The following is a 12,460-nucleotide window of genomic DNA, read 5'->3' as shown; positions in this document are numbered from 1 at the left end:
ATTTGGGTTAATGCTGGCTATTCATACTGTGGATTAGTGTTGGCAAAACAGAGCTGTCACCTGGCCCTAATCACACACAATATAGTAAGCACCCACCCATCTGACTTGTTTGCTTTTATTCTTAATTTCATGCTTCTATTTACATACTCTTTCAAAATAAAAGCTGTTTGATTGAAATACATGATCAAATGCGATCATACATTTTCCAGTAAGTCTATTTGCATTTAAATACTTTTAAGTTTTAGATATTTGAGTTGCTTTACCTCTATATATCTCTATATTTAGTGTTTATGTGGAGACATAACACAGGTTTTGTTTCTTTTTGATCACGATCTTCTCTTTTATCCCCTGTCATCATTACCTATATTCACCTGAACTTGATCTGGGGAGAAAAAAGGGAGCTGTCATTTGTATGCAGAGATGGTAAAGTTACCTCAGGGAACAATTAGCTCCCTTGTGAACACTTTGTAGAACAGTAGCTCTAGTACGCTCCTTTAAGCAGACTTAATTGACCTAAAGCAACAAAAAGTTTGTAAATTATCACTAAATGAAATAGCACACACTTTGGAGACTCATTTGAAATGTTGCATTAAATATAAAATAAAATAAAATAAAAAAAAACAGTTTACTAAAAGATTCATAATTTATTATATCTGTTCTTCTATTGCTCTATATCAGAACAGCAGCTCAAGGTTTGGCACTTGACTTTCTAACAGTATCTGTGAGGATCAACTATTACATTGGTACACAAACAAAACATTCACAATCAATGCTTCTCTTCCTATCCCTGTTAAGGCTATTTATTATACAGCGTGGTCTTTTCATTCTGACTCTTTTTGTAGAGATATGACAACAGTTAAAAATGAAATCAATGATCATTTGTAAATATATTATTAAAGATTATCTGTGCAAATACCTCAATTTGAGATGTTAAACATGGATCTAACATGTTACACATCTGCTACTTCAAGAAAGCAAAGCATAAAAAAAAATAATAATAAAAAAAATCAAACAACATTTTTTCAGAAAATTGAATAAAAGAAATTTTAGACATCAACTATTATCATGATTATCATTTAGGTTACAGTTTGTTTCAAAGCAAAACTAAGTAAAACAAATCAGGGTAATGATTCTTTATAGACTACATATATAAATTGCATAAGATGTTTGACATTTTGTGGGAGCTACAATGCACATCTCAGCACTTACATCCGATCTGCATGTACATAGGTGGCAACACTTTACTTAAAGTGCATGATAAAACACACACAGTACATTATAAGCACACTGCATGCATCCATACTTTTTATTAGAATCATTTCAGAAAACTTCCAGTGCAATAATATGTTGTGAATCTGACATCATTGTTAAAATTATATATATAGTAATCTATTTATAAATTTTTTAATTGTGTTATAGTTCAATTCATGTTTAATTAATTTACTTCATGTGCTTATAATGTCTTGTGAGCAACACTTAACATACATGTGCCTACTTATTACACACTATCATAATCTAAACAAGTAGAGGCATGGTCATGCATGCATCACTGGTTTTGTTTATTTTTCTGAGATGACTTGTTTCATAGCAAGAAATAATTTTCACCATGTTAAAGAAGATTCAAGTACACTTACACTACTGTTAAACCTAAACTGGCTAATGTCCTTTTTTTCTTTTTAGGGGCAGATGATGTCTACACAGGCCACAGTACAGACACATGTGGCAGTGAGCAGAATGTACATACAACAGATCAGGCTGACCCATCTCATGAAAACTTCAGAGATTCTGTAAGGCAGAGACACACGGCTGTCTTTGATGTGAAAATCCTACATGTGCCTGGCAGACAGCCCAGATTTGAAGCTGATTTTTGTACCAGCGTGATGTGAATGTTCATGAAACCATTTCTGCCTTCACCGTGAAGACCTCTATAAAACCTTAGCTTCCACTACAATGGCAGGATTCTCGATGTCGGCTTTGCTCTGAACCATCCTCAGCTCTAGTTGTGCAGGACTGGGCCTTTTCCCAGGACCAGCCATCTCTAAAAGAGTGAAGAGAAGAAGAGCAGTTAAAAGAAAATGATTTATTTGTTTGGCATGTAAAAGAGTCACTCCAGTCTGAGTGAATGCTAAACCTGTTCATCGTCTTACAGCTGTTCATGTTTTATTGTCATGTGACAAAATGCAACAATTCTGGACCAATATTTATGATAATCTATGCGAGATTACAGAGATGCAAATTCCATTTAGTCCTAGTTTATTTGTTTTGGGTGATCATTCAGTTCTGATAGGACAGGATAAACATATTAAATGTCCAAACCAGTATTATGATTGGCAGACAAATACTTATCAGGGGATGGAAGATGCAAGAGTGGCCTGTGGAGATTTGCGGCATTCGAAAAAATGTTATATTAACAACTGGGTAGACGGGATCTATATGAAGCAAAGTGGGGCAAATACATTTTTTAAAAGGCTCCTGTGAAAGGGGTTATATAGTGGAGAGAGTTTTCAGTTAATTGTGGATAAATACATAACTGTGCTTCTTCTTATTTTTGCATGTATTATTTTATTTACGATTTTTGTTATTGTTGTAATAACGAAAAAAAATGTTAATCACAAAAAAAATCATCTTACGGCTTTTTCCATGCAGTTAAAAGAGAAACATTCATAACGTAACCTGTGTCCCTCATTTGACATGTAGCCGACCTCAGAAGAGTGCCACAACTACACTATGTCCATAAATGTTTATTAGTCTACAAACAAGGAAATATATTTACCCCTTAGTGGTCTGACAATGTTAACTAACTTTGTAGAGACGACATGTATCTTTCTGTTGTGTCTATGGACTGAGACAACTCTATCCTCTGACCTTGGTTACTATAGTAATGATCAAAATGACACCTGCTTTCCTAAACACAAACATACAGCTGCTCTGTATCTCAAGGAGAAGAAGTCAGTGTCCACATAACAATCTAAGGTTTAACACTATCCCTACAGTGACATCAAAACATATGCATGACCTGTGCAACCCCAATGCATGGCAGGTTAGGAAATTCACACGTAAAAGTAGCTAAACCAAATTAATCAACTAAGGTGTGTGTTGTTTTACAATTGTTTTTTAAAGATAGCTGGTTGACATTTGACTCTTGATTGTGTAGACATAGTATTAACAGCAAAGGGGAGCAAACAGTGTTCCTTTTTGTCCTGTAAATAACTTTAAAAGAAAGCAGAGAGATCACGTGATAAACCCTACCAGTGGCATAAGTAATGGTCCTCTTAACGACATGGTGCATGACAGAAACTGTCTTTTCACAGGCAGTCTGTAAGAAACAGAAGGAAGTTGTGATTAATTTATTAAAGACTGTAGTAACATAAATTAGACCAGATTGCATCAGTCACATGTGCTACTGACCTTCAGATCTCTGGGATGATGGTGAGTCCAGGCTAGCAACATGGCAGCAAAAAGGTCTCCTGTCCCCACAAATACAGCATCCACTTTGGGGATGTCCATGCAGATTTTCTGACTGCTGTTGGTCCCATCTGGTTTCACTACAGTGACGACAGACAGGGTGGTGATATCAAAACTACCAGAGACAGCAAGTTAAACTGCACAAAAGAAGAGCATCAGATGCACATGAATCAGTAGTTTTGTCCCTATACCCTGCATTACTGATACAAGTACTGATACAAAGTTTGTCCCACCACGCTCTGTCTTGTTGGACTTGTACTTTACCTATTTTTTGGCTCCCAAGAGCGACCAAGAACTGGTCCCCATGTTTCGAGGGCAGGTCTGTACTAGTGAGGACCACGGTCTCTGGACCCATTTTATGAAGCAAGTCCATGACCTGGGGAGTAAGAGGGGTCCTGTTTAATCAAGCTTTGTACTTTTTGATGTCATAAACCAAATTAGATACAGTACAATGCCATCTGCTATCATCTGATGACTATTTATCCTCTGGGGACAAGCGCCCAGCGGATATCCGGATAATGGATATGCCGGCCAAGACTTTGTCTGCAGTCTGATTAGTGAATCATACATGAGGCTGAAGAGAACGAATAGAACAGATATCTGCATTAGAAAAAGCTAAGGAAAAGCTAAATCACTGTCAGACGACAGCTGGTGGGTTCTAAGATTATACTTCAACTACTGCGTTTTGCCTTGGATAACAAACAGAGACAATGGTGCTTTTGTTACCAAAATCTACAGATTCTGCATTCATGTCCAGATATCTGCCTAGAGAGATTAGATACAGCACAATGAGAAGTATGTGAGATACTCACCTCTACAGCATCTTGCTGTGTGTTGATTTTCCTCCCAGTTAATAGCCTGTGTAAAAACAAACAGTAGACACATTAGTTCCAATGAGAGAAACACACTACACATATCATGGGCTTATTAAACAGGTTTCTTTCTACACATTATAGCGGCGCAGCAAATGAAGTCACACTAATTAATTTTGTGGGGAATATTATACAGTGCATATCACGCATAATCATATTTGGATATCTTTATTAAAAGTGTATTTGTAATCATGTTGAATTCTTTTCATGCTTGATTATTCTGAATTTTCAACCATGTAACCTTTATCCAAGTGAGCCTCGCCTGATTGTTTTTAAAGTATTATAAAAATAACACACGTGTTCATGGAGTGGATGTGATAAAAAAAAAAAAAAAACACTGATAAAAAGGTTATAGCATGTAACAATGCTATAAACAATGATGACTCTGAGAGAGACTGTTCCTTCTATAAACGTTGTTCATTTCTAACAATCAGGAAGTTCAGGACAGATAAGGAGACAACCCTGATGAGAGACAGTACCAACAGGACAGAGAGACGCGATATGTCCCTTTATAAGAAAGAGGTGAACATTATAAACTAGCCTTTGTTTTGTGTAGCATGCACATTGAAGGTGTGACAATACTGTGAGAGATTTCTTTTTTAAATCTCATTCCTCAATGTCAGAGTGAAAGAATTTCCAGGACAACTTTTACAGGCTGACATTTGTGGATTCAAACTATGTTAGTGCACTGTCAATTTTGTTTATACTCACTCTGCTTCAAACTGGTTGGGGGTGAGGATGTCGGCCAAAGGCACAACTTTGTCCCTGTAGACCGGCAACAGGTTCTCTGGAACGTACTGAAACAGACAAAAACAACGAGGAGTTCATTCCTGGTTTCCATTGCAGTGTTTTCACCTACTTACAGGTGACAACAATTTTTCAAAAATGATGCCGTTCTCATGGTGAAAACAAATAATTTCAACATAAATTAAAAATACAAGATTCCTTTGAAATAATAAGATGTGGAGACTAAATATTATATAAATGAAAATGTATAAAATTCGTATAACGTTAACCTTCTGAATGCTGTGCAGGAAAAGTACAATCATCAGCTGTATTTGCTTACCATAGCACCATGGTCTCCCATAACAGGATCACAAACTGTGCAAAAAGAAATATCAATGTTAAACTTCAGACTTAAATGAAGAAAAAAATCCACTCAGTTAGGGCTTTAACGTATTTTATAATGGTTTAATCTTCTGATTATTTTAATCGATTAACTGGTTGGTTGGTAACATTTTCAAAACTGAAAAGTGCTGATTTCCTAAAGCTCAAAGTGATTTCATCAATTTATTTATTTGGTGCAAGCAACAGTTGAAAACCCAAAAATCTGCAGTTTACTCTCACTTAAAACAAAGCAAAGCAGCAACTGTTAAAACAGAGAAGATGTTACTTGCGTGTGAAACACCCAAAACTGGCTATTAACAGTGTACACTCACCATATACCAGGCTGGGATTGGCCTTCTTCAGCTCCTGAATAATGTCAACCACCATCTCCAGGAAGGACGTGTCCCTGCTGTAGCCTTGGGGATGAAAATATGAAGACAATGAAGAAAAAAGTCAGTTTTACTTTGTTGTTCTCTCTCCAACTACCAATCAACCAAACAAACAACTAATAGCAGCCCATAGAACCTACAAAGTCAAATTTATAAGAACGATGCATTTTGTTGTCAGAACATCATTGACTCTGGGAAAAATGTAGTACTTGTTCTACTGAAGCTGCTGTTTAGAATTTAGTATCTCTTCTGATAAACAAAGCTGCCATAAAACCTCTTATGCCACAACATTTCTTCCCTCCATGAGGAGATGCTGCTTAGACTCACCTGTGAGGATGTAGTCATAGTGGTTCACCTTATTGAGCTTAATGCCTTCATACAGCACATTTAGCTCCTCTGCTGTCAGTACTTGACCTTTCCAGTGGGCGTAGCCTAGGAGTCAATGGGGAAAATGGAGATTTAAAACAACATGATGACATTTTAAAGATGTTGTTGTTATAAAAATTAAGATTATACTGGGGTGCAGATGTTTTAACTCAAATAGAGAGTGTGTGTGTCCTGTTTTTTGCAGTCCACCCTTGTTTGGCATGTGTCTCACTGAGGTTGGCAGGGAGAGAAAATTATACAAATAGTACAAGGACAAGAGAGACAGGTTAGGGAAGTATCATTTGGATATGAAACATAATGCTCATTACTGAGCTGAAAACAAAAAAGGACGTTATGATATTAACTGTATCAGTGGGGAGGTGTCCGAGACAGCCCACTTTGAAAAAATGTATAAGAACCAACTGACAGAGCTCCTCAGGGAGCCTTTTCTCTGTAACCCTTTTTGTGTGTTGCACTGTTAAACGCTCCTTCTTGTACAAGAACAATAAATTCAACTTAAACTTAGATATTTTGAATCCAGCCTTCCTTACTCAGGAGTTTTTCTTAAAAAATTCCCATAACAGTTGTAAAACAAAAATGAAGATGCTCTAAGACTTTTTGAGGATACGTGGGGAACTTTAGCACTACTTGAACACTGTGTTAATGTAGTCGTGCTATTTATCAATCTAAAGAATAGACATGGAAGTGTTTTTCTCTCTCCCATCCCCCAGCTCCCTCTGCTGTGGTCCCTCTTTTCTGTGTGGTTGTCCAGCTCCAAACAAGGCCTCCATACTGACTGAATAAATGCCTGCATTCTAGCTGCCAGCGTCTTTCTTCCCCCCTTTCACCATTAACCTAGAATAAACCCTCAAAAGCTGTCGTGCCTGCAAATGATTGGACACAGAATGGACACAGACTTTGGTGTACTCTTCATACCGGAGCTCAGATTTCACACAGAGACCAAACCTGACCCTGAGCCAGCGAGAGCACCTCCTGCAGTGTGGACTAAACAGGGAGCTTGAGGGAAAACAGAGGCAGGAGGTGCAGTTAGAGAGGAAATTGTATAACAATCCCTCCAATTAAAGTGAACATGTTTGAATATTAATGTTTTTTCCACATGCTAGTATAAATGAGTAGGATTACTGTCTACATCCATACACTCATCTTACAGAAGAGCTTATGTTTATATTGATTTAAGTCATCTCTACACAAATGTCTCCAGTCCTGTGGTGAAAGCACATTTTTCACATACTTTGGCATCATGAGCCCCGGATTATAATCCTATCCTCTCTGCAGGTGTTTCAGCAAACAACTTTCAATGTGAGAAATTGAGTTTCATGTTTTGTGCACAAACTAAGAACAAGTCAATCAAAACAAATACAATACAAAAAGATAGAGACAGAATTACAACATAAAACAAATTCAGTCGATTCAGTCACCAGGTCTTAAAAACATTCAAAGAAATCAGATCATGGAGTTTTATAACTTCCTGTAATACATTCCAGTCTGGAGGTGCAGAGCATCTAAACATGTCTCAATTTCTGTACGAACATTTGGTACAGACAACACAACGAGTCTGACAAATGTATATGAATTAATCAGTGTGTGCACCTGCAAGTTTCTAAATCAGACCATCCTACCCAGGCATAAAGCTCACTGAAGTGATTCAAGGTTATACAGTCGTGATGAATCTAAGAGCATCTTCTTTCAAACTTGATTATATTGTGGGTTAGAAATATTTTAGCCTCAAACTTCATTAATGTTAGTGTAATTTACAATGCTACATATAATTTCTTAAACCCCAGAGAAGATGTGAAAGGTGAATTTGTGAGATGTCTTTATAAGAGAAAAAATGTTGTTTTCTTTTTTCTTATGTTTTGGTCTTGTGCCCGTTTTGGAAATATTTTGTTGATATTTTATTCTGGTGCATGTGCTATGATACATCGCTAGATCCTAGACTTTGTTTATTAGGTATTCTGAGACCAGCCAGAGAAGTTTGCATGATAAAATATATATTGATCTCACACTATTGGCAGCTAGGAAATGTATTACTATTCACTGGACTGCCACTTTCTGCATTCAAACTTTACCTATAAAAAAATAAATAAAAATAATATAATATAACATTAAAGCGAGGCACCAGAAAGTTTGCAAATGATCTAAATCTTACCACACAGACCTTCATAGTAATGAGTAGGCTATTATTTGCATATGTGTATGAGTATCTGTGTAAAGTTTTGTTTTTGATGGATTCCCCTTGTTATAGTATACAGTGTGTTATGTGTGTTTTCTGTTTGGAAGGTTAAAGATGAATGTAATTCCTTAAGGATTCATTAAAACCAAACATTATGCAGACTCTTTAGATGATTGTTGTTGTTCTTATAGCTGATTTTGCGTCAGCTTTAAATTATTAAATAATACAATACGCTATTCATACTAAGCAACATACCCCCCAGATGCACCTAATGTAAAGTAAGATTAACCCACCAGAGAGACATGGTTCTTTGACAAACATTAACATTTAGATTTAAATACAGTACCCGAGTCTCCTTACTGCTGGCTGGAGTCAGGTCAAGACACAATCAAGGCAAAGTACAATAACTCAGTGATTAACTCACTGCCCTCTAAACTGAAGGCACACAGTGGAGTGAACATGGTTGTTTTTTTTTCAGTCATTCTCACTTAAACATGCTGTGTTTGCTTAACAAATATAATGAACGCATAGATTACCCAGTAAGATATATTTTTTAATGTTTTTCTTGCTTTGTTTTTAGGTCTTAGTATGTGTGCTGGTAGAGCCCAGAGATCCACATGGATCACAAATACATAGACCTCAAGATTGAAAGCATTTTTAATCCATGTACTACATCAGTAATAACAAAATATCTTATTATCTATTTGAATTAAAAACAAAACTAATAGACTAAATAAAAAAAAAACAAAGCCAACCTGTGTGATTGGAGAACTGCACAGAGTTGATGGAGTCCACTTCAAAGCCCAGAACCTGAGAAAAGAGCGATGAAGCAGCAGTTAAATCAGAAAAAACATTATATCTGTACAAGAGCAAGTCTCAATGACCAACCTCAGAGGGAATCGCATGGTGAATTAAGAACTTGTATGTTTATTTAGCACAAACATTTTTTTATTTTCAATGCACCTTATATAAATCACATTACATGTCACTACTGTTACTGCACTTTGAGATTGTGATCTAAGACATCCTCAGTCTACCTTTCAGGTGAGTTGTAGAGCTCGCTGTATTTAAAGTGCTCTTACTTCTTTTTACAAACCTCATAGTACCTCATGGACTACACAATGTGTGGTACATGAACAAATAGAGTCATGTAGTCACCTTATGTGGCACTTTCTTGGTTGACATTTGACATTTTATGGTTTTATGGTTATTTTTATTTTTTGGCTTTTGTTTACAACAGTTCAGTGCACTGACATAACTCAAGTGACACTTTGAGATTAGATTATACTTTATTTATCCCACAATGGGGAAATTCACTTGTTACAGCAGCAGAAAGTGTAATATACACTACAGAAGTAGAATCAAATAAAGGGGCCAAAACAACAACAACATCAATGATATAAATAATATTGCACATGTAATCGGAAAGGAAATATAAATACAGATTTTAAACTACGACATGATCAGGTGACCATAGTGTAGGAAAATATTGCAAAGGAAAGTGACCATAATATAAATAATATTACATAAATAATAACTGCAAGGTATACATGAAATAAAGCAGAAAAGACTTTCAATGAGACATGCACATACATACATGGATATACTACCTCCAGCTTGCTATAAAACATTTTATTGATATAATAATAAATATGAAAAAAACATCTAAAAATCTTAAAGTTTAGTTATGGTGCTTATATTATGTCTGCTGCAAGGAGGGGAAAACAAAGACTTTAAAAACTGATTTTGCTACCTGTAGCTGCAGTGTGTTTTGTCAGGAGTAAAAATCAACAAGTAGTCACTCTCAAATTTGTCACATTTTTCCCTCTTTTTTTTTTTTAGCATTTACACATTTTTACAGCCATCATCCTTTGAGCTGGAAAGGGTCAGTGTTTCGTCAGGACACAAAATACTGTTGCAATAAACTCAAATGAGGAAACCAGCTCCCGCACTGAAAGACATTTATCTCTGTATGTTTACCTCCCTGTCTCACCGTGTTTTATAGTTTTTTTGTCGCCTAATCTGAGGCTTTAAACACCTGAGCGTTGAAGTCCATCTCTTACCTGCAACGGAAACGTCGCCGACTTGTTCCCGACGTATCCCCTGACAACATGACTCTGAATGGACAGCACGCGACACTCCATAACCGCTAATTACACCGAAAACAGCGAAACTGAAAGAGCAGAGTCCTAAAGCTGCGTCAGTGATCTGCACAAGCTGTGGCAGGCTGAAACTTTAGCATGTGGAGGAAGAAGTCCACCATTGAAGGGCAGAAAGCGGCGCTGTTGCTAGTAGTGACATTTACGTTTTTTTGTTTTTTTTCTCAGGCAGCTGTGAGGACACCTAAACTGGTGCTTTCAGGGGTTCGTGAAGAATGTGGGAGACAACAGCTTCATGTCAAGATAAACCTGTTTTTACTCGGGTTTAATAAAGTTTGAAGTCTATCTAGAAACTATACAAATGTACCCATGTGAACACTGTAACAGGATTAATTGGCATTTCTCCACCTGTACACACTTGCAATTTAGAGATCCATTAATGCGCTTTTGATGTGACAGTTTATCTGAAGGAGGCTTTAGCAGACTAACAGACAAAGTTTCGATCTTTTTTGTTTTTTCTTTGGGGACATGAACGAACCCCCATTGTCGCTCAGTGTGGCCCAGTAGTGTGCAAAATGTGGTAGGGTGCCCTCTGGCTGACCTTCCAGTGGAGGAAATGTGGTGTAGTTCAGGTACCTGCTGCCCTTTTTGCCTTTCAGAAAGGCTGCGTCTGCCACTGTTTTGTTTTTTTATTTTTTTTTTAGTAAAGATGTGCACCTTCATGGTCTCTACAACAGTTTTTCCTTGCTGAGCTGCAGTGGAGGAACATTAGCCTCACATAAAGAGAGAATATTTTATAAAAAGACTGAACATTTAGAAGATATACACCTGAATTATCTAACTTCGACTGCTGAAGCCTCACATTATCTTCGGATAAACTTTGAAATGTATTTTTCAATTGACTAATTTCGGCAGCTGGCTATTGACCTAATGTTGAACCTATCCTTTAATACCAGCTGGATAACTATTTATACTGCAGTTATATCACTTAAGAAAAATGATTATTATGAATATTTCTTTATGTTTTGAACATTTTAATTAATGCTCTCTTAAATTGTGTTATACACAGAGGATGATCTCTTCACAATAAATGCTTAAAATTGATACCTGCTAAAGCACACCTTTTTTTTTATCAAGGCATTTAAATGCACACAGCAGTTATGATGATTGATGGTGGGTTTTTTTTTTTTAACTATATGACCTGTCAAGGAAATATTAATGTTTTGTACGGTGATGAATTACAAACACAAACGACCTCTTGTGGCCATTTAACTTCATCACCTATAGGTGAGGTGTCATCATGTGTCGTAATAGACTTCTGCACATGTAAACAGTGTGTTTAAAAGTGACTTTTAGCAGTAAAATAATCCACACCTGACAGTCACATATGATAATTACAGCGAGCCCCAGTGCAAGTTATTATTATGGACCCTATATCATGTGATCAAACTGTGATCAGACTTGACATTGGACAACATTGTCATATTACCAAACAATCCTCAATGCCTATCTGTATATGACAAAGATAAGAAAATAAGTTTTAAATGATTTGTTTATTTTATAGTTTTTATAGTTTATTTAGAATAACTATATAATTTTGTTTTAGAGGAAATGCTCATTCCTTTGAACAGAATATTGTTTTTACAGTGCCTGTAAAAATGATCCCCCACATTAGACTTCATCCAAACCAACAGATTAATTTATATCACAGTTGATCACAGCTGAGCATTTTGATTGACCCCTTTTTATGATCCAAATTCAGATAATTGAGGTAGTTATTTTGGCTACCACCAGAGGGCACTACAGAACAGAGAATCGATTTGAAAAAGCTGAACAGAGGATGTAAAACACAATCACAATATTCCAAGAGAGGAAACTTTGATAATTACAATTTAGTTAACTATCACAGAGAGAGACATTCAGGTGACAATAAAATACTCACATAAAATTAAGCTTCAGATCTTCCTT

The 12,460-nt window shown here is 36.3% G+C and overlaps 1 protein-coding gene across 1 annotated transcript; it reads right to left on the bottom strand.

The window, feature by feature from the left end:
* Positions 1–624: 624 nt before the first annotated feature.
* Positions 625–10,897, bottom strand: LOC104927008 (pyridoxal kinase). Its single transcript, XM_010740990.3, has 11 exons — positions 10,457–10,897; positions 9,149–9,203; positions 6,161–6,265; positions 5,777–5,860; positions 5,404–5,438; positions 5,049–5,134; positions 4,278–4,323; positions 3,730–3,841; positions 3,409–3,545; positions 3,250–3,316; positions 625–2,038 (listed from the first exon to the last, which is right to left on the bottom strand). The coding sequence occupies exons 1-11, from the start codon at positions 10,535–10,537 to the stop codon at positions 1,926–1,928; spliced, it is 921 nt and encodes a 306-aa protein (XP_010739292.2). The 5' UTR covers positions 10,538–10,897; the 3' UTR covers positions 625–1,925.
* Between the last annotated feature and the right edge of the window lie 1,563 nt (positions 10,898–12,460).

The sequence above is a fragment of the Larimichthys crocea genome, chromosome XVIII (assembly GCF_000972845.2).
Source record: "Larimichthys crocea isolate SSNF chromosome XVIII, L_crocea_2.0, whole genome shotgun sequence".
Lineage (NCBI taxonomy): Eukaryota > Metazoa > Chordata > Actinopteri > Sciaenidae > Larimichthys > Larimichthys crocea.
The sequence above is the reverse complement of the archived record's forward strand: the minus strand, read 5'-3'. Positions and strand labels throughout refer to the sequence as shown.